General features: G+C 43.9%; 1 protein-coding gene across 2 annotated transcripts in view; it reads right to left on the bottom strand.

The window, feature by feature from the left end:
- The window catches only part of Ptprg (protein tyrosine phosphatase receptor type G), a 666,884-nt gene that overhangs the window by 22,994 nt on the left and 617,177 nt on the right, over positions 1-26,713 (bottom strand). For both annotated transcript variants that reach the window (XM_075988580.1, XM_075988581.1), the window contains 5 exons: positions 20,760-20,851; positions 11,787-11,878; positions 4,505-4,601; positions 565-647; positions 241-375 (listed from right to left, as the gene is read on the bottom strand). In XM_075988580.1, coding sequence (XP_075844695.1) covers positions 241-375; positions 565-647; positions 4,505-4,601; positions 11,787-11,878; positions 20,760-20,851 — 499 coding nt within the window. The remainder of the gene's footprint in view (positions 1-240; positions 376-564; positions 648-4,504; positions 4,602-11,786; positions 11,879-20,759; positions 20,852-26,713) is intronic.

Raw genomic sequence — 26,713 nt, 5'->3', positions numbered from 1 at the left:
CATGCCTACGTCATCAGTGTAGCCCTACAACATGCCTACGTTATCAGTGTAGCCCTACAACATGCCTACATTTCATATTAATTTTCACTCGTGATGCCTTAGCTCTTGCAGAGAACATGAGCAATCCCATGTGCAGAGAGCAGGTCTATTCTCTCCACCTGTGTAATTTCCTTCCCACAGCAGGTGTTTAATTCACTTTCATTCACAAAATGCAAAGAGAGTAAAAAAAGAGGCTCTTACCCTTCCTTTTTCCACAAGGTTTGTAATCATGATGATGATTCCTGTATTTTGTTCCCAGATCATCCTCCAGAAATCTTCGAATGTAGACTTTAGAGGTCCCTGGGTGGCAATGTAGGCTTTTGCTTTGTTGTAACCCTTCAAAGATGACACAGACAAAGTGAGATGAAAGTGGTATCACAGAAGACCAGTTAATAACTGAAGTACCTTCTAAGTGGCACAGGCCATGTTTGGAGAGACATTTCCGTGTGGTGGTGCAATACACCCACCCACCTCCGCCCCAGGCGTCCATTCTCTAGAACAAGTGTAAGAGCTTTTCTGACTTACATCGACATAATTTGCGTTGATGTAGTCACTGTGCTTAGAGTCTTTTCCTGGTAAAGGTCTTAACTTCACCCTGCTGTGATCATCTACAGAGAATAAAAGACAAAAACAAAATGTAGAATTAGAAACAGCAACAACCGGCAGCATCCTTAACACACACACGGCAACCAGGTGCTGCGACGAACAGCTACTGAGTACAGCTTCGATGCCATCCCAACACTGCACGGGCGCAGCTGTCCCAGAGAGGGCCCGAGGAGCATAAATAACAGTCTTTACTAGTTTTCATGAAACTGCTAGAAATTGCACAATATGCCAAAATTTCATTTTTCTATTTCAAAAGAAAATTCAAGGGCTTTTGATTATCCATTCTTTCATCCTCTTCCTAGTACTATAAATTTAGAGAGAGAGAGAAAGAGAAAGAGAGAGAGAGAGTGCACAAGAACACAAGACACTCATGAGGCTGTGTGGATAAGGATGTTGGGAAAAGTTAGAGGAGAAAAAAAGAGTATGATCAAAATATGTTGTATGAAAAAAGTTTAAACAATGTTTTTATGAAGTGACTTTTGATGAAGTTTATAAAGTCTTTAGGGTATTTCACTGCTCTGTGAGGTTGAAGTCTAGGCAACTCCCCAGGACCAAATGAAGGGAACGAACCAGAGCTTATCCTATACGTGAATCTGGCACATTCAGGACCTGATCCTACTGGTTTCTGTGACAGTTCTTTGGTGTCCTTGGCTATATAAAGTCATGAGCAAAGGGGTAGATGAATGTGGCAGGCAGTATGTACAGAATATGAGTGGCTAGAACATAAAAACCCAACTCTCTGAACTTGTAAAGCAGAGATGATGGTCTTCCAGCAAAAAACTTTCAGCTGGGCATGGTGGCATTCAGGAGGCAGAAGCAGGTGTATCTTTGTGAGTTTGAGAACAGCCTGATCTACACAGCAAGTTCTAAGCCAGCCAGGGCTACACAAATGGACTCTGTCTAGACAAACAATACAATTCCTGTGTGCATCAAACAAATGCTGCATTGGCTTTCTCTCGGACTCTGTCACCTACTTTCTGATTGCTGCGTGTTGAGGATGACATTATGTGTGCTCTGGCCTGACTCTTAAAAAAGGCCATGTCTATAGACAAAAGTTCACAGCTGTGAGCTACCTTGAATGGGTGAGCCAAAAATGCTGTGAAATCTGATTCATGCACAGACGAGAAGAGAAAGAAAAGGCATTTTTTTGCAACTTTTCCCTCCTCTTTTCTCATTCACATAAATGAGACCAACAGTTCTACTCAAGAACAACTTGTTTTTTTAGAAATTAGGACAAGTAAAACTATCTCTATTAATAAACAATATGATCCAATATATGTAAGCCCAAAGGGGTTCCCAAAAATGATCTTTTAGAATGACTGGGTCTAACAGCGCTTCATGAAATACAATCAATATACAAAAATCAACTGTACTTCTATACACGGAGCATTTTCATTTGCAACAAGCATCAAAAAAAAATGTGGTGGACCAAGAGATGGCTCAGTGGTTGAGCACACTTCTTACTCTTATAGAGAGTGCCATCCCAAGAACCTACAAGTTCTTGTGACTCCAGTTCCAGGGGAATCTGATGCCCTCTTCTGGCCTCTGTGAGCACTGCATGCACATGGTGCAGACATCCACACAGGCAGATATACCCATGCTCATATAAATAAATCTCCAAAAGCAAAAAAGAAAACCCCAAAACAACAAAGCAGGAGTAAACTTCACAGAGGAAGCCAAAGCTTGTGCAATGAGAGCGTAAACCACAGTTGAAAGAAATAGGAAGGCCTAAGTGAAAACCATCCACCTTCACGAAGGCCCCAAGACAATACTGAAATGGCAGTGGTTCTCAAATCCATCCCACACTCAGTTCACTCTCCATCAGAATCCTGGCCCCAGATTAGGAAGTACGAGTCTAGTGCTAAAATTCATATGAAAATGCAAGGGGCTGAGACAGCCTGAACAGAGGAATCTGAGTTTCCAATTTAAAACTTTGCCACCAAACTGCCCATAATTACGGCAGTGCAGAGCTGGCAGGAGAATGAACGCAGACAGCACCAGGAATAGAATCCAGCAGCCAGAAGCAACTCATTACCTTACAGTAAGTTAACTGTCCATAAGAGAGCTGAGCCAATTCATTGAGGAGAAAGCCCTAAATCTTAAACCACAGACAAATAGATACCCTTACACAACAAAATGAAGAATAGCTCTTACCTCAGAACACAAAAAAACACAATCAAAATGGATCAAAGACCTAAACAAGAGTGCTGAAACCATGAAAATTTCAAGACGAGAACACAGCAGTAAACTTGGCATGGTTTTCCTTCCTAATATGACTCTAAAACCACCACCAACACTAACACCAGGTTAAACTGGATATTGACAAACTTTGGAAGATGGACTTTTGAAGATTTTAGAGAGCGCCATTAAGAAAGTCTGGGTAGTGGCGGTGCACTCAGGAGGCAGAGACATTCGAATCTCCGTGAATTTGAGGCCAGCCTGGTTTACAAAGGCTAGTTCCAGGACAGCCAGGGCTACACAGAAAAACCCTGCCTCAAAAAATGAAAACAACAACAACGAAAACAAAAAGGGAAAAGATAATGCAAAGAATAAGCAGAAATATATGGAATCCCACAATATACAAAGTTCAACAGTAAAGAGATAAAATTCAGCTAGGAAAAAGTAAAAGATGAGAACAGATTTTTTTTTTTTTCCAAAAGAAGATATACAGATGGGCCAATGAGCGTTAAGCAATGTACTGATCCCACTGACCACTCAGGCAACCGCGAGAAAAATGCTCATCAGAGGTTCCCACCTCAAACCATCACTAAGACCACCCCCCCTCAAAAAACAAAAACAAAATAGGGTGCTTCTGTCAAAGCGTGAGGTCACTGGACCTCTACATCACTGCCAGTGAGAATGAAGCCCAGCAGAGCCACTCTGGAAAAAGCCAGTCAGCTCTCCTAAAGTTGAACACGGGTTTATCCAAAAACCAGCAACTCTGCTTCTATGTATGTACCCAAGAAGGAAGGAAACATATCTACAGAAAAGCCTTGTCCGCGAACGACTCTAATAGCATTGTTCTTAAGAGACCCAACTTGGATAAAATCCAAACACCTAGCACGATAACCCATATGCATGTAATTGGAGTATTAACAATGGAGTCACTGATACACAGTGCAACATGGATGAAGTCTGAAAGGATGCTAAGTGTGAGAGGCCAGACACACAGGTTTCACATGTGAGTCCATCCACAGGGACTGTCCAGAAAATCCAAATCACGAGAGCTAGAAAGCAGTAATGGATTTCAGGGGGAAAGGGTGTCTGTTAACAGCCATGGGGTTTCTTGTTGCTAGAAATACTTGAACATGAGACTGTGGTTCCAACATCTGTGAAAGGACAGTCCGAATGGCATGTAGACAATCTCAACATTTTATTCAAAAACTATCCATAGCAGTGTTCAAACTTTAAGCGGGCCAATTAAAAGTCTGTGTAATGTGGTTCTTATTACAGAAGGTAATGAAATTGGTCCCTCCATGTTCAAATCCTATTCCCCTGTAGCTATAACTTTAACCCGTTCTGAAGTTAGGCTTATTCGATTCAGTTCTCCAAATCTGTATTAAAAAGACCCGCCTCCCACTGGTTAAAAACAAAGTCAGGAGAGCCCCATGATATTCAGGCTTTGTCTCCCAAGATTTGACATGACCTCAGCTCACGTGAAAATACAAAAGCTCGGAAGAATTTCTTTTGGTTAGCTTATGGCTCTCTCGAAGCTCTGATGGCCCACGCTGCATCTACCTCGTGACAGACTGGCTTTCAAACACCAGCCTCTCTGGGTGGTGCAATTCTGACTCTTTGGCTTTTCCTGCAGGGCAAAGACTGAATTCTCCCACCGCTGAAGATCGTTTCAATTACTCACATGCTAAAATGTTGATATATCTGTTTTTGTGCTTGTTGTCTGGGTGATTGGAATGTTCTGCAGTGATGTTCATATCAGCTGTACAGCGCTGGACTTCCTAAAGGAGAAGAATGACAAGGTTTTAGACACGCTGGAAACTAAATGGAGCCGCCGCCACATATCACGCAGCATTCTGTCAGCATAGGCTATATGTATGCTGCACGCTGTAACTGAATTCTTAGGGCCTAGTGATAGGGAAGCTATGCAACACTGTAGCACATACTCCTCTGCTGAAACATGGTGGAAGAAACAGAACAAGAGCGAGCCAGTCAGATCCAGGACAGAACATTACAAGGGACAAAGTTTAACTTTGTCATTTTACAGTGTCCCTGGTGCTTCATTCTGCAAAGCACTGTGACCTTTTACACTGGACATGGCCTCAATACTGATGCTTCCCATGTCTCTTGATGGCACCGCTAGGTCGTGTTGAGTGACAGGCCCACGCTGTCTATGTTTGTCTAAATACACTTTATGGTGCTTGTCTTATGACGACACCACCCAATGTGGCACTTCTTATTATCTGACCTCATCTTATGTGGTGCGACTCCTCCCTTCCTCTATACACACACAGATATAGCTATCAGCCCAGTCCCTACAGTGCCATTGCTTCCTCGAACTCATTCAGATCTGAGAATTGCTGTAACGATCACAAACACAGGAACAGTGTGAATTAGGGATGGTCTCGTTCCTTACTAGCTCATCGCTCATCTACTTTATTCCGGTTTGTACCTGGAGTTGGGATGGTACAAAACAGTATCAATTTTGGAGTGCTGAGATACAAAAGAATATCTCTTTCTAAATAAGTCACAGTCTATAAGAGAAAAAAAAAAAGATTGTTAGCCAAATGTGATCAACAGAGAAGAGGCCTGAAAAAAAAATATGGGAACAAAAATAGAGGAACTGAGGGAGGCTTAAAATAGGACATAGCAATTCACTTGAGTCTTAAAGGAAGCACAGGAATTTCCAAGAAGGACAAAAGCACCAGGATTTGCAATGTGCTTGGAGGCCGCATGGCCTCATTTCATAGTTAGAACCCTCCATGCTAAAATGTCTGTTTGACAGGACAGTCATGCTCGGCCGACTAATTATCTTGACTGGCTCAGACATCGTTTGTCCTGATGAAGTGTTGGCTCTGGATTTGGTCAACTGAGCTTGCACTAGAGACACAGCAGCAGCAGAGGCAGCTCCGCACCACCGCCTCGGCCCCAGATAGAAGCCTCATCTCTTAGCTCAATATGAAGCTACTGAAAAAGCCGGGTTCTTCTACCCTGGATGCTTCACACACGAAGAAATACTGGAGCCAACTAGTTAAGGAACCATTAGCAGTGCGTAGCTGCTACTAAGAGCAGGCGCAAGGTCACAAAAGTGCCAGGGGATGTTGTACACACGCAGATTATTGTGTTTCCCAAGGCAGCTGCGGAAGAGCTATGTATGTGTCCATAGCAGCTACATCAAGGGCAGGGATGTAGTGAATACAGGGGGCAGACTGTCTCATAAAACCTCAAAGTACTTCCTAGCGAGCAGTCCCCTCTCCACGAAGAGGAACTCTGCAGTCAAATAACCTAAGGTATAAAATTGAAGGGTCATGATCTGTTCAGATTATTGAGTTTCCAACGCCTGGAAGCTTGTATTTAACTTTTCGTAACTGAAGGTCTTCCCAGCTGTCCCGGAAGACAAGACCCCGAAGGTGTCAAGCCGGTCCACATCTTCCGCGGAAAGCGTGCAATAGTGATTCTCGCCTGTTTCCTACCCCTACGAAGTGGGATAAATTCTGCTCTCTCTTCTGGTTTTATGACTCAGTTTTGCAAACAGTGGTTTAAAGGGCCTGAAACCTTTTGACTCTTTTCTCCAAAATGGAAAAAGAAAAAGTATGAGTACAAAGAAGATGGTGATGTTGATTATAGTTGGGTTATGGGGACCTGCCTTTTGGAATTGCCTTAAAAGCATGAGGTCAGTTTAAGGTAAAACACTTCACAAATGGATTTGTATCCTGAATAGCACCAATTCACTGTATACACAAATCCCAGGCACAAGTCAATACTCCACTGCTGGGTAAAAGCCAGCCTTTTGGGCAGGTACCCCTTTAAGATTAAGGTGATTGGAGAGCTTATATTAAGACATTTTAGCGTTAGTTCTTTAGTTAGAGATTCATTTTGTCTATTAATTCTTTTCTCTCTTGTACTATATTTGGATCGGACCACCCTAGCCACGGACTGAGGCTGAGACTCAGATAGAATATAACACAATGGACCAGGGCTGCTTCTATAAAGCAGTCTCTCAAGGCAGCCAATCAGCTCCTTTTGCTATCTAAAACCCCTGGCCAGATGTGTGGCCTCCTTTCATGCTTCCAATGAATGGCATAAAACAAGGGAAGGGCGTAAGTAATGTTAGATCTGACTTTCTTAGCACTCACGCGGTCTGGCTACAGCCTTCAGATTTGGTCTTGAGGATAATAACATCACCTGTAAATTCCTGCAGTATGACTTGACTCATTCAAAAGCAGATAATACCATCTGATCCTGGAATGATCCTTTGCTCTATCAGACTGGCATCGCAAAGTTAACGTGACTTTAGTAGGCGTTAAAACCTTTTAAAGTGACCCTAGCCGGTGGAGTACACATGGGAAACTTACCTATTTCACACTTTAATGAGAGATTTAAGATGATGCTTGCTTGTATTTTATTGCCTATATTAATCTAGAATTCTAAAAGTAGATATTCTGGATACTGACAGATACATAACTCACAGGGGAGGGCCAAGAGAAGACAAGAGGCTTAAAAGAAAAAATAATTTATTAAAAACAAAACATGAAAATCCTAGCATTTGCTATCACCAGAATTCTTGGGGGATGCAATCGGCTGAATCTCCTGCTTTGGAGATGTGGAGGGAGGAGGCCATCTGGAGAGCCTGGGATGGCCTGCTAGCCTACCTTTCTGAGACACCACTCCAACAAACACTGCATACACATCTGTCAGATTACCCAACAAAGAGCCCTGGGAGAAAGTATTTTAAACCTGGTGTGTTAAGGGGCTAATCTACAGACAATGAAATGCATCGGTCATGACTAGTCCAGAGCTGGTCCAGTGTCCAAGAGAGCTGGTCCTCAAGAGATGAGGACCCCTGTGCCTTCCCACTTCCACCATCTTGGACTTGGCCCTCACACCTGACTTTTTGCAATGCTGTGTGCTGGGCATGACTCCATTAGGCAGGGACTTTTTGGTGGGTTCCAAATTACTTTGCCAACCTTCCAGGGAGGGTATTATCTTCTACCACTTCATGTTCTAACCTTAGCCTTAAACCCACGCCTTTTAGAAAGGTGGCATGTTTTCCTGTCCTAGGCATGGCTGCCATATATCTCTCCCCTCCCACAATCCAAATCCCTGGTCTTTGCTCCCCAGGGCTGCCTTTTTTCACCGCCCCATAGAAAATTCTTTTGCAGGCAGAAGTTTATGAAATTATCCCATTTTCTTTATAAAAGTCCCTACTTAAATAGGAATTTTTCTTGGTGATAAGGATTTAAAGCACATTTCTCTAATATTCAGACCAAATGCATGGTCTGCCGTATGCTCAGCTCTTCAGGGACAGTTTCTGCCATCCTCCAGTCGTCTTTGTGTAGCGTTGCATCTCCTCCCGGGGACGTCCCTGCCTCCCATTATCAGCAGCCCAGTTCATGACACAAAACAATGGGGTCACTAGTCCCTCAGCGCATGGGCTCAGGTGGACAGAGCCTTATGCTCCTGATTTAAGATGAACAACGAGTGCCCATTTAGCCCAGCAGTTAATTGGAGGAGAGGTCATCCCCCAGAGGACTGTGTCAAGGGCCACGGACCTCTGGCTTCATCTCTGTGCCCAGCCTTTAAACTTCCGATTCCTCCAACCCCCAAGACCTAGTCCGCAGACCTCTGTAGCCTTCTCATGAATGTGACAGGACTGTGCTTTAGGAAGCCTTCTGTGTGAAGATTATGGGGGCAGGGAAAGCGATTTCTAATATTTAATAATCAAGCCACTCTGGGATGCCACTGTCCAGGAAGCCCAGGGAACTAGTCATGGCCAGTTCAGGCAGCCAGGAGAAGGGAACCCGGAAACGTTAGCCTCAAACAAGAACCAGTAAGACTGCCACCGGCTGCAGAATCTTGGAGAGGCATAATGCCACCAGTTCCACAGCCCGCTCACAGTTTATCTGACAGCACTGTTTTCCGACATCACCTCTAGACAAAGACTCAAAGTTACTTAGGCTGCTCCCATTCCCCGCTTAAGTAACATCATTATTAAAAGATGACAGTTGCTCACCCCCCCCCTTTTTTTAAAGCCCAAGGCTGAAAAATCAAACGGCGCCACAAGGAGAATCATCGTCACTGGGACAACCAGTCAACACGCACACCGTGGGGAAGCTCCATTTCTGTTTTACCTTATTTCCTTTTCATTTCTACTCTGGTCTCCTCCCAGCACCACCAGACTGAGCTCTTTTGGTAAGGGATTCTAATTAATCTTTGTACGGAGAGGGAATAGTTGATACTCAGCTGTTTTACCTTGCCCGACTAACTATGAGCTTGAACAGTACTCTTGAGAAGACCAGTGATTTGATTAACTTGAGGCTTCTGTTCAGATGTTGAGTAAGATTTCTGTAAGCCACACTGGGACTAAAAGACTATGTATTCCTCACCTAATACATGTAGGAGAGGGTACCCTAACAGCCTGTTTTTTTTTTTTTTTTTTTTTTTTTTTTTTTTTTTTTTTTTTTTTTGCCAAGGCACAGTTGCATGTGAGTCAAGGGCAAGCTTGTTTATTTCTCTTGACTCCAGCTCATTATAAGACATTACTTCTATGAGTCTGGAAGGCACTGGGGCTAACCACAGGGCTTGGGGTTTGACAGTACTGATCTCAACCCCTGCTGCCACCGTTTCAAAACCTGGCCACCTAATCTTGCTTTGCTTATGGGTGATGTTTCCCCAACTTTAAAGTGAGGTCAGTGAGAGCCGAGATAAAGTAAAGGAGTGAAATAATGCGCTGAGCTAACTGTGGGCCCTGGTTACTGCACACAAGTGATGGAAATCTGTGCAGGAGATTACGACTCTCTGACCACAATAGATGGTTTATTTTAAATATTTCATTGTTCTTTGTACTACATAAAATCTCATTTCCTGCCCTTACACAGTCAGCTATTACCTCTGCTTACTTCCTCACATGGCTTATTGCTATCTTTCCTTGTTTAGCAAGATTACCAAAAAGGAATGATGTTTTTGTTTAAAAACACTTCAAAGTTTTGCTGAGTTTTAAAGGTTGCAGTATACTGGTGAGCTCCTAGTCTGTCTCATTCTCCCCTTTATGTTGCTGCTTTACTATTTTTTTTTTCTTTCAGAATTCTGAATTGAAGCAACTCCAGTTTTCAGTTCTCCCCAGGAGGAGCCAGGAGATGGTAACGGAATCACAGTGGCTGCTTCTACTTAAGTTCCCCATCCCCTCCCATGAACAACCAGCTCCTGGTACTGAAGCTGTCAAGATCAGTAGAGGTGATTAAACTGTTAGCTCACAGTATCAATATTTTTAGGATAGACACAGGATACAAATAAACGCCAGGATTTGTTCACGGGCGTGATTCTGATACAGCAAAGCCCATCTCTAAGTCAGATCAAGTATACAGAGGTGTAGCTGATTATTCTGAATAATTAAATGGTGTCAAAACCAGCTGTGATGAATAGCACTGGGGTCTCAAATCATAAATAATTGAGAAAGCAGAGTTGCATTTGATCATCCTGATCAAATTCTGTCCTCCAGAGGATAAATGTTTGTCCTGAATACCATCAACATGGTTAAATGCCTCAATATTCTTGCTCGGTCATCCAGTCAACAGTCAATTGAGCTAAATCACTTTAACGCCACACACATTTGCTGTCCTCATGAATACAAAATGTTTGACTTAAGCCATGTTCTTCGTCGTGGACTAAGCACCTTTCTGGACCAGCATATAATAGCAGCATTAAATACTTGACGAGCTTTTGTTCATCTTCTCTCTACCACCTTTCCCATCATTTTTTTTCCTCAATAAAAACCTAAACGCAAACTAAGTCAAAACACAAACGAAACAAAAACAATGCGAAACTCACAACAGCAGCAACCTCAGAGAAAGAATTCACTTGAGATGTCAATATAATTGCCTTTCTGGTGACGTTTGGGAATTTCAAATTTGCATAGAGACAGGGGTTCTGGCCCCATTTTTCTCGTTGTTCACATGAGATAATTGCACCTCAGAGCTGTGTGTGTCCACGATGGTCCCTGAGCGCTTCCTTCCCATTTGTATTTGAGTCCCAGAACCAACTGTGTCAAGAGGCAGGCAAGAAAGGCTCTTCGCCATCATTCCCATTATACAGTAGGAAGGGAAAGAGGAAGAAACCCACTCGCCCCTACAGCTCGTAGACAGCTGAGCTGCCATGAAAGCATGCCCTGTTCCACACAGCCCCTGCTGCCAGGGATGCGCCTCAGTAAAGAAAAGGGCAGTCTGTTTAATGGCTCCTCATTGACACCCTGTCACTGCTGAACTGGCACGGAACCCAGAGCTGGCAGAGGGGGACCTGCCAGTTCTCTACCTTGTTTCCTACACACCAGCTCTTAAAATCACGAGGCTGTGCTAACTCCCGTCTTCTCTCCAAGAATTAATACACACGGAAACAACAACAATCAATTAATAATTAACCCAGCACGCCATGGAGGTTTATTTATTTATTTATTTTAGCCTAACAACTTTAGAATGCGGGTGACATTAGCACCATCTTTTTAAGGATGAGGAAACTGGGGAGCAGAGATGGAGCCTTATGAAACTCACTTCTGGCAGAGCCAGCGCTTTCTCTGGTGCCAAACCTCCTGTCTCCACCATACCGTGCGCAGCCCAGAAATGACACAGAATCAGGGAGCTCGGCAGTGGCACCGTGTGACTAGGCAGTGTGACTTCATCTTAGGATTAAGACGAAGAACTAGAAAAACCTATCCCCAGTAATTGTCCTCTTGTTAACCTCTATGTCCTGTCCTCCACAGATGAGCAGGGAGCCAGACAGGTGAAACGAACTCCCTCTCTCTACATCTGGCTCTGAAAACGTTGATGAAAACCATCAGTGAGAAGAGAAAGACATCTCTGGCTGGCAGAGTTATTGTTCTGATAGGTTTAGAATAAATGCAGTTCCCGCTGTCAAAAATCCTTATGAGATAAAAATAAACTTTCTCAAAATTAGTTTCCAGTCTTGAAACATACCTCAAAATCTTCAGAGAAGCCATGCTGGCTATTAGAATAGAGCTCGCCGATGTGTTTAACAAACTGTTTGACGGGAATGGCTTCCATGTCGTCTGCAGGAAGAAAATCAGACTCAGGTCACACAGAATATGTTCATAAAACCAACGGCACCGAAAAAGCAAATCCTACATAGGAAAAACATTTGACGAAAATGATAAAATTCTATCAACTGAAGTAAATTTCTGAAGAAAGGTTTGGGACTTCATTTTACATCAAGATCTCGTTAGGATTGTGAGTTGCTCTTAAGCCAGGCTAAATAAGGTATTTCAAACACACACACCTCTCTGCTTTCACTTTGAAGAGAATTTACACAATAAAGGAAATACATTATACTCTACGCTAAAAATCTGCTTTTACCAAGCATACCCATTTGCCAAGATATTTGGCACTTCCTAGGTTTTTAAACTTTAATTATTATTCAGTGGCTAGGGCTTGACTGTGCATGATCTTTTCCCTCGGACAGACACCCCATGCCAGCTGTGCAAAGCCTTCTACAGTTAAGTGTTCAGAATCTTAGTTCAAAACAGCTGTGTCTATACGGTGCCAAAGAATCAATTTGATGGAATTAAGGGACTTTTTTTTTGGTTTTGACAGCCTAGGTGTAGATTCAGGAAGACGCTACACACACCAGTTTATTGTAGCTTTGCCACTCCGAAGGGACATTTCCAGCTCAAGGAGCCTAATGCCTGTTTTAGGTTTATTTACAGAGATCCAGGCTGATCCTTGACTGTGTCTGCGAAATGGCCACGCCCACTTCCTCCCTCTGCCAACTCCTCCTCCCTCAGCCCTCCCCCACAAATATTTCCCTTTAAAAAAATGTTCGGCTGAATTTGAGATAAACAACAGACATGACATTTACTTTATTCAGAGTGAAAGATCTTTGGCAAAGGCACAAACATCCAAACTGCCGCAGATGCTTTTCTTAGTAAAGGGTATGAAGATCTCTATGTGTAAATGAGGTCCTACTTTGGCAGGAATTTCATAGATCCAGGCCTGACAATCTGATTTCTCTTCATCTGGTGACAGTTAACATTGCCTGTGTCATTCCTTCTCTACGTTCTTTGGAGAGAGCAAAGCTCTAGGGTGACTTTTTGCATCTATTGACATTTGAATCCTTCTTCAGCGGGAAGTTGCCACTCTTAGACTCTGTTTAAGAAAGGTGACTCCTATGTCCATAACCTACGTTGCTCAGCACCGAAACGTTGTTTCAATGCGATATCTTGTCCTTCGCAAACACAAACTCTGTGTGAACGATTAAAGTCCTGATCACTTTAAAAGGAAACTTTATGAAGAAAATTGCCAAGTTATTTACAAATATTTCAGGATTGAAGATGTTCATGAATATGCAATCATTTTGTACGCCCAAGAAATCTATAGCTTCCATGATGTAACCAGCATTAACAAACTAAGAAGAGCCAAAATGTTTGCCCAGAATATTTAGCAGAATGCTACTCAAGAAAAGTTTCCAAAATTATCTGATCATTTAAAATGTTTAGAAGTTGGTGAATTCTATAATAACTGCTATATGGCAATGAAGGCCCCTCAGGCTAAGCTGGAAAAAAAGAATTAATATGCACAAAAATATAAGTACCCAAGTATAAGCACATCTTTGCACTTAAACAATATAAACGGTTCTCAAGGTCAGAGCAGCATAGACAAAAACTGGGTGACAGAAAAGTTTTATTCCACGACCACTGGAATTTCCAGTTCCCATAGGGCTATGGCACTAGGAAAGAGCATGGAAGTCGGTTCAAAATGAGAAAAAATTTACGGTTGCTATATTTTGATATTTTACATGTAACATCAAGGATTTTCAAGACATCAAGATGCTGAGGTTTAAAAAAAATGGCATTTTGAAGGTCACAGCACATGGCAAATCATTAAAAGAAATACTTCAAAGTTCACAGTAAACCACCTTTTTCCTATAACGTGGTCAACTGTGATGCCCATCCTAATGTCGCATACCCAGAGATCAATCTGCCTGTTGACCCCATGGTGGGATGCAGTAAGACCTAAGCCGGGCTCAGTAGGGTTGCCATGGAAAAATATGATGCACCATTTCTCCCCTTTGCATTTTTATCCAAGGAAACTGAGGCATCTTTATTCCCCACCGAGTTCCCAGGCACCACCAAAACCATAAAGGAAGTAGGAGACAGGCAGATGTGCACCCAGAGGCACGCTGCGCTGACCTCTGCCAACCACACAGATAACACGTCACTTGTCCATCACTCAAGACAAACAGCAGAGGGCTCATATATATCTTTTCTTTCTCACGATAAATATAACACAGCAACTCACTAGAAGCCCTGACCAACTCCCTCTCGAATGGTATTTCTATTAAGTTTCCTCAACCATTTTGAACAGCACCGCAGGCCCGAGCAACTAACTTGGTTTTTACCTGGAAACATCCAACTCGGCATAGGAAAACAGCTATCTACGGGATACTATTTCTACCTGAACGTGTTTGCTTACAGATGACAGCAGGACTAATTAACGACCAAGTGCTTTGCATACACCTTCTATGTGCCCTGGTGTAGGTACTACATGCAGCCTCCTCTTACAAGCAAACGACTTCTTCAAGACGACCTACAGGATGCTGTTCCGGTTTGATTTCCTGTGGCTCTGACCAGAAGCACCTTGGGGAAGGGAGGTTGGAAGCTAAGGCAGGCACTTAGGAAGACACCTGGAACAGACTACTGTCCAGGTCCACATACCTAATGGATGGTACCATTTGTAATGGGCCGGGCCTCTACATCAGTTAGCCATCAAGAAAATACGACACAGATGTGCCCACAGGCCAATCGGATGAAGGTCATTCCTCAATTAAGTCCCCCCCCCCCTTTCCGAGGTATGTGAAGTTGACAACCAACATTAGTCATCACAGACAGGCATGGTCTAGAAAAGCTGGATGCTGGCCCATAACAGCGTGCTCCAACTCACCCCAAACTTTATGTTCCACTGTGGGTAATCACATTTACTGGCTGAGCACCCAGGATCAGCCAGCAGTTAGGGAGACAGTCCCTGTTCATGGCTGACATCTGTGTCAGAAGTCAAGTCGACATAATGAAAGACCCCAGCTTAGCTGCTGTGATGCCATTTTGCAAGGCTTTCACACAAACAAGTGTAAGTTCAAGGTAAAGTCTGTACTCCTAGGCGGTCAAAACAGGGTATCTGTGGTCAGACACCAGGCCTAGGAAGGGAACGGACAGTTCTGGGAAAAACTACATGTGCCCTAGATAGGGCCAAGTCAGCTATTATTATCAGATCTTCATGTCCCCAGGAACTCGTCCCCAAGTGAACCCATCGCCCCATCTGAACTGACCAATGGGATTTCTGTAACCATGCTTCTACTTCTGTATGCCTGCTCCGCCCACCCGTTTCCATATAAAAGACCCCCTGCCCAGCCTGAGGGGCACAAGTCTTCCAAAGAGACTCTGACGCCCCGCAGGTACCTGTGCATCGCTCAATAAATAACCTCTTGCCATTGCAGCCAGTGGTTTCGACTGTTCCTTGAGTTCAGGGGTCTCCTCCTGAGGGAAGGACCCTCTGAGGGTCTTTCAATAAGAAAGTGAAGGAAAAGCCAGTGTGTAATCTCCAGACTGAACACTGCCACTGCTGTCAAAACCTGGATGCAGAGGGGAGACCACTGATGCTGTGAGGTTATGGGAGAAACTTGAAGATGAAAGGTGGGCAAACTCCAGGCTTAGAAGTAAAGTCCTAGGATATATGGGGAGACCACGTAAAGCTGGAGTTGGTCTAATTCAAAGACAGCAACCATTTGGCCTGTCCTGGTTTCCAAAACCCATGACAATACTCTGAATGCATTTTTTATTTTTAGAGGAACCAGGTGAAGGGAACAGAAATGTTTTTGTGATAGACCTACGGATGCTTGAGGCCGCTTATCTAAAGGGAATGCAGCGCTGAGCTTTGGCCCGGTGGAGTCAAAGCCTGGACTGCCTCTGTTTCTGAAAGTTAGGATAGTGAAGAGGGAAGCATGGCACTGAACACAATACCTTGGGTAGGCTGGTAAGCAACCATCATTTTGTGCTAGTATTTTTATTTGTAGAATTTTCTGCTATCTTAGATTTGCTAGGTGAAAATGAGGCCACCACTCCTGATCACTAAACCCTGCGATTATACAATGTTTTATATAATCAACTGAGAATCAGTATCTAAAGCGTGAACTTTGTTATCAAATATGATCATTCTTAACTTTTGGGATGAGAATTAAACCAGGAAAAAGGTTTTTTTATAAATAGTTTTCATCTGGGCTCATCCACAATAAACCCCTTATCCTAGTCCCTGAGTAGGATGGAGCGTGAACAGCAACTTTTGCCCAGAGAAGGCATCAAAGCTCAGATAATGATGTTCTCACACACCAGTCCTGGGAATAAAGAAAAATGCATTTGAACATAAAGAAAATCCGCTTCACAGATCCACAAGGTAAGGCCCTGCATCTTCAGAACCAAAAGAGGCAAATCTCCAATACCTTAAGCTTCTCCAGCCAATTCACTCACGCTCGCTCTGTTCTCTCCTTAGCTTAAGGAAAAGAAAAAAGTTAACTTTCTTGCTGTCATCTTTGGTTATAGCAAGGGCTAGCCCCAACTTCAGTCTCTTACTCACCCATCAGGAGAATGAAGCTCATTTTACCAGTCCCGTCTAATTAACTCCTTCTACAGGCCAGGCACTTCCACTCTGCGAAGTGAGCAGAGAAGTCAGAGCAAAGCCTGCCTCCCTGGGATTCCTTTCCCCTATCTGGGAAATGGCAGCAATAACAATGCCTTAGTCATTAAATCAGTGGTTCTCAACCTGTGGGTCTCAACCAGTTTGAGGGTCAAATGACCCTTTTACAGGGGTTGCATATTTACCTTGCAATTCAAAGCAGCACCAAAATTACAGTTACGAAGTAGCAACAAAATACTTTTACAGCCGAGGAACTGTATCAAAGGTTCCTGGCATTGAGAAGGTCCAGAGCCACCTGCACTAAGTGCTCTGAGAAATAACAAAGTAAGGACCTGCCAGAGGCTTGGCATTTGGTGACTTTAGTAACTATGAGGTGTCATTAGGCACACTTGCTCTTTCTGTACTATCTGATCCAAGGGACAGATGAAATGATCTAGAGACACGAGGCACTTGCCTACTGTCCTTCAGATACTGGAGGGCTAGGATGTCTCCAGGGCCAGGCTCACCCTGAGTGCAGTGCCTTTCAGACCTGACACTTGACCAGATCCTTCCCATGCAAATTATCTAAGTGACATGTTTTGCTTTAATGGGAAGTTTTGCTTCCTGACAAGCTCATACTGGCTCACTGGTCACCTTTTGATGTTAGGTAAAGAAAGGTACTAAGTATTTACCTTCTTACCAATGCTAGCTGCTGGGTTCACTGGCGAAAGCTCATTTAAGGAAAGATCCCTTTTGCTGGCTTGGGCAGTGGAAGGGCATATACACAGATACATTAGGATTTCAGAAATCCTTAGGTTACCTATTCTGTAAAGAAGAAAGAAGAAGGAAGAAGGAGAGAGGAGGAGGAGGAAGAGCAGGAGGGAGGAGGAGAGGAGGAGGAAGAAGAAGAAGAGGAGGAGGAGGAAGAGGAAGACGAGGAGGAATAGGAAGGAAGAGGAGGAGAAGGAGAAAGAGGAGGAAGGAGGAGGAGGAGGAAGGAGGAGGAAGAGGAGGAGGAGAAGGAGGAGGAAGAGGAATAGGAAGAAGGAGGAGGAGGAGTCCCTGTACAAGGTTTATTTAACCCTCAGTAGATTTCGAACCTTATTCCAATTCCAGCCAATGCCACCCGTAGCAGTGAGAACATGTAAAATTCTAGTATCAGGCTCCATTTACATCCTCGATGCTCAAATACTTTTCCAGTCCTCCCCACCAAGGCACTACCAGGGGCCGCTAAACACATTTCTAGTGAACAGACCTCAATCTCAAGAGCCCAGTTCCCCTCCGACTGCCCTTCCAGCCTCCTTGAGTTCAGTTTCAGGTTCCAGGCTTAGTATGACCTCTGTCTGTGTCAACTTAGGAAGATGAAACAAACATGAAAGAAAAGAGCACAGTCAAGATTTTAGTCCCTGAGTTACGAGCACAATCAATAGATTTTCGTCTAAATCAAACTCTTCGGATGTAAGGAGTATTTGGAGATTAGAGCATTTTATTTCCTGACATAAAAAGAAATCTTTTCATTTATGGCACAATGAAGTCAATGAAGAAGGGGTTTCATTATAGTTAAAATGCCAATGAATCTCCTTTGGAGATAATCTTTGTATAAATAAAATATCCCAAAAGGGTTGACTTAATCCCAATGGTTTAAACAGCACATATAAAACCCTTTCCATGCTGGCACCCAGCTGAGGCCAGTGACCTTCAAATTATTAAGCTATATTTTAACCGCTGGAAAAGCGGAACCATTTCTAGAGTCTTAGGCTACTGGCAGCTCCCACAGTTTGTTTTATAATATGCTTATTAGAAAGCTAAGCTTTCCAGAGAAAGCGTTTTTAAGGACATTTGTTTTTGACATGTTGCATATCTGGAACTCTCTTCCAGGGTTTGAAGCGGGTTAATTTCATGAGCTAACTTCTAATTTTAAAATGCTTATCTATGACACAAGTCTAAACGAATGATCTACTACAGTAAATACAATCTTGAGGTAAGGCACTGTGGTGGTTTGAAAGAAAACGACCTCCAAGAAGAGTGGAACCATTAGGGGCTTTGGCCTTGGAGGAAGTATGTCACTGGAGGGGCGGGCTTTGAGGTCTCTTGCGTAAAGCTCCCTCAGTGTGACAGTCGACTTCCTGTTGCCTCAAGATGTAGCCCCTTCAGTTCCAGCACCACGTCTGCCTGCATGGCACATGCTCCCCTTCATGATGAGAATGGGCTGAACCTCTGAAACTGTAAGGGAGCCACCCCAATTAAATATTTTTCTTTATAAGTTGTCATGGTCACGGTATCACGGCAATAAAAGCCTTAACTAAGACATATACTTTGGTAATTCTTCACTAATCGCTAATGAGAATCTTACATTTGCTAACTCAGAAGAATTGTACCTGGCCAGGTGTGCAGCTCATTGGTAGAATTCTTGTATGGCAGATCCCTGGCATCTTGGACGCATACAGGTATGCACGTATATACATACCAAAAATACACACGTACACACAAAGTGACTTTCAAGATGTTTGGTTATTTTGCCATTTTTTTTTATTATTATCGACATTGTGTGGTGATGAGTTCCAACCACAAGCCTTGGGGAATGCAGGTAAGCATTCTACCTATGAGCACCTTAGTCGTGCCGTGGAGCGTAGGGAGGGGTCGACTCCCTGTGTGACACAGGCTGGCCTAGAAGCCGTGAGCCTCTTTTTCTGCCTCATGACTGATTCTTTACAAGTGACATCTATCCACCTAAAAACGGTGCTTGTCGGATGAGTCACTTGCAAGGAGAAAGTGGCTCCCAGGAATTTCCCAGCAGTCACCACATATTCTGGGCAATATTGGAGGGAAGAGAGGATACAGACTGCTCCTGCCTAAGCCACGGGACGAACCAACCATCCATCCATCATGACGGAGCCCGTTAGTGAATATACACACTGAAAGTGAGTATATACACTGCTCCTGTGCAAAGCGAGGGGACGGACCATCCGTCATGATGGAGTCTGTTAGTTCCTCTCTCTGCTTCTCTTCATACCAGTCGCAGTTCCCCCATCAAGGATAAAAGTTAGTAAGAAGAACCCAGGGTGTCACAGGACCCATGCCCACCCGCATTTAACCGTTTAGCTGTCTACCCAGCAGGAACAAGCAAGGCCATTCTGTTATCTATCTTGTCTCTCTGACAAGTTCTAGTGAGAAAAGGCTGCCTAGATAAAGCCAATTCCAGCAACACCTAACGACAACATATGCAGACACAGAAAGGGACAATTATGTCCCTGACCATAAACATACCCCATGAGACTCTCAAACACAATTGCTTTCTGTTAGCCAGAGAATGGCTGTACCTTGAGCTTCATGCAATGGCTTTTATAAACTTTTAAATGTGTTGCGAACATTCATGTATCCATCCAACAGCAGAAATTGCCTACTCTGTGGTAGGTAGTCTTACAGCCCCCGAAAATACACCCATTCGCCCTTATATAGTGAAGATAAAGTGATTTCAAATAAGGAAAATAGATTAGCTGGTAAGAACTTGTGATAAGGAAGTGGACTGACTGGTATTTTGCAGGTAAGGAGCAATAGCACTATTCAAAGTACTTTCTCTGTATTAAAAAGCAATGTCAGGAAGATGCATAAGATATCCAAATACATGTATTCACACACACACACACACACACACACACACACACACACACACACACACACACACACACACCTCAGCAGTACCAAGTTCTTATCTAACAAAAGGGAAAAGGATGTGCACACAAACGGTGGGTGAGATCTTAAAACCAACAGCCAGCCCCGCTCCAAGCTTCCAAGACCTGCAGCATCTCCTTGCACTGTCTCTAGTGTGTTCTAGCAATCCTTATCACACTGTAAGCGTTCGAGGCTCGTGCTGTAACAGACCACTCTAGTAACACAAACAGCACCACCCAAGTGTCCAAGGTTCCAAAAACGCTAACAGTAGAAGGAATCTTGGAGGAAAACTCACCTTTGAAAATATGTTCACACATTATGACTTAAAATCGGTGTATTTTCCACGTTGGAGCCGCCACTTTTTTCTCCTTATGGTGACGCTGTCCTACGCTAACCCATAGGTATTTTCTTCTGCAGTGAGGATTTTATTACGTTGTAGATATGAAAAGGGGCCAGATTTTATGACATTAGCCTTAGTGAAATAAACCTTGGACCGGGCAAGCTTCAAACAGCTATGACAGTGATATTTTGTCATGTGCATCATAGAAAACAGAACAAAAGAGAAAGCAACCCACTGGGGACGCTGCAGTGCCCACTTACCCGGGATGGGAATAATAGGAATACTTTCGTTGGGGACCACCCGAGGTGAGTTGCTGTCTTCCACATAGAAGTGAGCAGTCTGGAAACATTTTCTGTGTGGAAAAGGAAAAGAGGGCAACCGTGAGCACAGAAGCACACTGTGTCTGAGTTTATCATCTCAGAATCCTTCTTTAACAGCTTCCCCAGCTTGAAACATCGCACAGCACGGACGGCAGACCCAAGGAAAAGTGGTAAATGCAAAAGCAGAGCGTTCGGCACACTGGAGGAACCCCAAGGACTGAGGGCATCGCCTATCACAGCCAGCCGCAAACACAGAGCCCCAAACGACTCGAGTGAGAATTTGGCACAGAGCAGCCTCCTGCACACGCTGTGAGGACACTACCCCGTTTCTCTCCAGCTGACGGGTTACAGAGGAACCGTCTGCTAGTCTCACCAGCCCCCCAAGTACCAAGTTCAAAACCACACCTTGAATCCCCTCCAATACAGCCATCAAACAACCCTACTGCATAATGGTACCACATTGTCTGTGCTTAGCCAAGGCCCCAAATCCTCAGACAGCTTTTAAAGGGGTCAAGGGGCTTCAATAGGATAAGCATGCCCCAAACAGAGGTTCTTTCCAGACAACCTCTAAGGCCGGGACAGAAACCTGCAGGTGTTTTCTGCTTGCCTTCGTCTGAGCTTTGTTTTTACCTGTACTTCAAGCAAAGCAGGGAACACACACTGGTCATCCCAGGACAGGCAGTGAACAGCAAGGCTAGGAGCAGCTCACGCAGCCTCTGCCTGAGATGCTGGCCAGCCCTCAGCTTTCCAGCATCCGCGTCACTGCTTGCTGAGGCCTTAATGAGCTGCCGGAAAGACGGGCTGAATATTTAATGAGGCGGCTCAGTGTGAATGGCTATTGTGACCAGAGAAGGGTCCCCTGTTCATCTGGCGGAGGGGCTTTACAATAGCTGGCCCTACTGCTGGGTCTTTTAGCCAGGCGGGCTGCATCCTTCTGGTGCCCCCAGTCACCAGGCTCAATCTCACTCCTCCTGTGTCTCATGCCAAGCGACACTTAACACGCCACGGCTTTGCATCATCTGTGGTGTGTATTCCAACTAGTAGGGATAAGTCAACTTTTCTTCAGGGTATCTTTGCTCATAGAATGGAAAAAAAAAAACCAACAAAAACCCTGGGACGTTTTCAGGAAGCCAAGGAATGCAGGAGGGTGGGGGGAACTAGGGAGAAAAGTCAGTCACTGGAACAAACCAAACCAGATCCCTGCAACACCCGGGAGACCTCAGAGACATGTGGCTCTCCCACAGTAGGGTGGCACTCATTCCAGAATGAAGGCTTTTCCTTTAAATAGTCTGTGTTTTCACATGGAAAGGGTACTGCCTTACAGCCGTCTGTACTGCTCTTCCAAGTCATAGGGGTTCCTGAACATAAATGGCTTCAACCCCACATATACTGCAGGACTGGCCTTGAAGAACCCTAAGGGAAGGTCAGGGTTCTGCAGGAGCCTGACATTTATAATAGAAATAGAAAACTTGTATTTATACATAAAAGTGTGTGTGTGTGTGTGTGTGTGTGTGTGTGTGTGTGTGTATATGAAGTAGAAACCCTATGTATTGAATATATAAGTATATATACCTATATATATAGGGTGTATATATATTCAATAGCCTTTACCTTGCTTGGGGTAAGGTGTATACATATATATATATATATTACCATATAGTGCCATATCCATATGAAAAATAAGACCGCCACATCTGAAATGCCAACTTCTTTCTCTCTTTAAATTAGTTGATCATTTTTTACTCTTGATTTTCTCCCCCCCCCCCCTTTCTCACTGCCTGTGTGAAGAGACTTGCAGAATGCAATCCGGCAGCTGAAACATGGATCGTGGACAGTACAAATGAACGGGAGCCTTACTTGTGTAGGGCCCTAGCTATCGGAACTCTGCTTTTGTTCAGTTACTCGGCAGCCTGAACAAGTTCTCAAAGTCACTTAGGTAAAGTCACACACCGCACCAGCTCAGCTTTAAAATACAGAGTAACAAATGAACAGCAACAACAAAAATAACAACCACCTAAAAACTTCTGGGCTGGGAACAGTAGCAAACGTGTAATCCTGGCACTCCCCAAGGCCAGCTTAGGCTACCGGTGTGAGACAAGTCTCCAAAACGATTTTAGGTTTTAAGACTGCAAATTACCATGCTTATTACTTCTAAGACAGAAGCGGTCAGCACATGGAATTCTGTTACTGTTACAGTCGGACAACCTTGGAAGGTACAGACCATAACGTGGATTATTATTTAACTTACATTTTATTATTATCGTTATTTGCTAAAAAACAGGCAGACCGTATGTCTTGCTGTTAAATGTAGGACTAACAGCTGCACATTATCTTTGGGGGAAAAAGCAGTGTGCTGAAGCAAATCTCACTCCTGTGCCCCATGTGCTGCTGTTTATAATGGCTTTTCCCTGGAGCAAAGTGAGGCCGTGATTGCCAGAGCAAAGCTGGCAAGTGGGGCCCGGGTCGGGAACCTGGGAGATAAAGCTGTGCGCATCTGTGCCTGGCTGCATATCCCATGCTTTTATCCAGCACAGGACGTGGGTAGGCATATCACCCCAGAACCTGGGGAAAGCGCCTCCCTTTGAATGCAAGTTTTATGACCTATGACAGGAGTTAGCTCTGGGCCCGGCCAGAGCATTGCACACTCTGCCACTGTCCAGCATCCTCAGTATCAGCTCCTCAGCCCAGGTAAGCGCTGGAGTCATTTAGAAAGACCCACATAGGAAGAGATGATCCTGCCCGAGAGATGAGCGGGTACAAATGAACTAAAGGGAAAGATCAGTTCAAATCACCGCAAATCCCCCTCCTTCCTCTAGTCACTATTAACATTTTGGGGACTACCCTTCCATACCTTTGTACATTGGCCTTTTCAATAGTCTCTGGTCATTTTCAATGATGCTGGGAGCAGGGAAAACAGGACAGACAAGGATTCTGCCTTCTTGCCACTTACGTTTCCATAGGAAAGAGAGCCACACGTATGTGAGCAGTTGTGAGGAAATACAGCTTAAGGGGATAGGGGCTAATGGATGAAGGAGAAAGAAGGAATTTGAGCTGAGACCTATGAGGGAAGGACAGGCTCACAGTGGGAGTGGAAGAACATTCTAGGCAGAGCCAGCAGCTACAGAAAGTATCTTACAACAGAGCAAACCCGGCAGGTGTTGTAAGTGAAAGGCAATCTGAGACGCATGCCATAAGGCTGGACAAAAGGGCAAGAGCCCCAGCATACAAGACCCAGGAGGCCTTTGTTGGCTTTTCTAGGGGTCTAAGAGCATTGCAAAGCCAGTGAGGACTCCAACCTATGCTGGGACGCATCTTTAGCTATCGCTTTGAACAGGCTTACGTGGGCTGCTGTGTGAGACGGATCACACACCATCAAGAAGGTAAGAAGATTAACCAAGGGCTACTGTTGTGACCACTGCAAAACTCAAGAGAGGGAGGAGAGAGAGAGAGAGAGAGAGAGAGAGAGAGAGAGAGAGAGAGAGCGCATGCGAGAGAGCGCGCGGAAAACATTCTGTGGTGTTGGGAGCTTCGCCCATGGTAAGTGCGCTACCACTGAGCTACTTCTCCAGCCCTGCTTTATATATTAATAACAAACTACAATCCTATCATCAACATAGCTCCCTTATGACAAAAGAGAGGTGATATTCTCATTACAATGTTGGCCTAACCAGCCACTGCATTGTTAGAATTGCTGCTTTAATAATCACGTGCTAAGAGTCTATCCTGGGGCCAGGCTGCTACCAGCCGTTCACTGTACTCCCCAAATGCCATTTTTTCATGTGTACAAATCCTATACTCTGGTTTTCACTTTCTGATAAGGCAGAAGGTATTATATTTTAATTTCTGAAAAATCCCATGAAAAATGTTTAAAAAAGCAAAGGGAAAAATATCCACAAGTTTCAATTCCTCCAAACTTCTCTCATGATTTGATAAGAGATGCAGGGCTGCCTCTGATTTTTGAGCCCAAGGGAATGGAGACAGAATTTCTCCAAGTGTTCTCAAGCATGCCACTGAGTATGCAATTTCAATTTTCTTTGTAGTTCCAATTCTGTTTCAACTAACATAGCCTAACAATCCCTTCTTGAACGAACAGATTTCCAGGATAGTGAAAAGCCATTTCCAAAATTGCTTTACCATGAGTATTTTTATGCAAGTATTATTATAAAAATGGGAAAACGAAGTAGGTCATGTTTAGAATAATGAAAAAATATATTTACAAGTTTAGTTACAAAGTATAATCTAGTTGGTCATCACCATGCATTTTGTTTTTTCACTTCCCATCCCCCCAGGGAGCTCGCCCCTCTCTTAACGACCTAAGACTGGGTCACAGTATTTCCACTGGATTGACATCAGTGGTGTATAGATAATCCAAATTATCTTCTGCCTTCCCAATTCCATACTAGCAGTGAATATTTTCGGACACAGTTTCTAATTTGGAGAGTCTTTGGCATTTTGAGGGTTCCTAAAGGTAGACTGACTACCTGTTTGTCTATGTACCCGCCTGTTCTACCACTGTGATAGCAACTTGTCAGTCAACAGGGGTAAACTAACTGAAGTCCCGATCTTGTTGGTTTAAGAAAGCTATGTAGGACAAATCCTATACCTGGTGACAGTCACCAGAGAAGGCCTGGATGGGACACAGCCCCTCGCTGAGGAAGCTGGTTTGCACTGTTCCTAGTTAAGAACTTCCTGAGAGAGAGGGACAGTGGTTCCAGCCACTCTCTGGTGCTCACACTAAGAAGTCACTGAAAATGAGAAAACCTCAAATGGAAGGTGGATAGTATCATAAATGTGCCTATAAAAGTCCTATGAGAGTTTACAGGATCCTGTACGGCATGAGAAATAGTCATTATGGATATAAGGGTGCTAACACAATCGAATTAAGTACACCAAAGGAAGCTGTGCAGCACATACTTGAGTAACAATGTCCAAGTGCTCAGGGTGATGGGTGGGTGTGGGAGTGCTCACGTTTCATCCCAGCACCTGGGACACAGAGAGAGGTGGATCTCTGGGAGTTCAAGGTTAACCTGGTTTACTTAGTGAGTTCCAGGGCAGCCAAAGCTACATACTGAGACCATGTCTCTAAAACAAATGAACAAAAACAACAGAATGGCATTCTGGGTAGGATGCTAAAATGTTCTTCTATGCACACTAAATAAAAGCCTTTTTGGGGGAGGGGGCTAAATTACAGAAAAGACATTTCTCAGTTTTTCCCTCCTAAGAGGCTAATTTTTAAATCACCCTTGCCCTTTACTCTGCCTGTCCGATAGCAAAAATCATTTTAGTTTCTGCAAAGGAATTGAAGTCTGTGGTATTTACTTAAATATCAAGTACTGTGCTCCGTTCTGGTATCTTTAGTTCTGAATGTCTGGTTCCTTGAAGAATCCAGAAACCACAGGGTGACAGGGCTTCCCATGACCCTACTCCATCAATAAACATGTAGACCGAGTCTGAACACTGTCAGGTGGGAGCAGGGGGAAAACAACCCCTTCCATGAGGTATTTTCTCAGTTCAACTCAGTGGGTGCAAGAGACGGAACGGGAGTGTATGTGTCGCTTCTCCTGGTGTATCTTTCCCGTAGTGAGCATCCGGACACAGGGAGCCAGTCTCCAACTTAAACAGTCATCTTGAAGGTAAGCATGTCTCCAACTGCATCAGATCATCACATGCTGGAGCAAGGCTGGCCAATGTATCCATCTATGCCCACTTCCACACAAGTGCTAGGTAGCCAGGTAGGAACGATTTTCCTATATTCTTCTGTATCCATCCATCCTCTTTGAGAAAGCTAACATGGATTTGTACATTGTGGAATGACTTCTAAGAAAGGTTTCCCTGAAAGTCAAAATTGTACGGTGGGGGGTATTTTCTCTAGCAGTTTTTCTAGTCTGTGTGGA

This window comes from Microtus pennsylvanicus, chromosome 10, assembly GCF_037038515.1.
Source record: "Microtus pennsylvanicus isolate mMicPen1 chromosome 10, mMicPen1.hap1, whole genome shotgun sequence".
Lineage (NCBI taxonomy): Eukaryota > Metazoa > Chordata > Mammalia > Rodentia > Cricetidae > Microtus > Microtus pennsylvanicus.
Note: the sequence above shows the minus strand (reverse complement) of the source record. Positions and strands in the feature narration are given on the sequence as shown.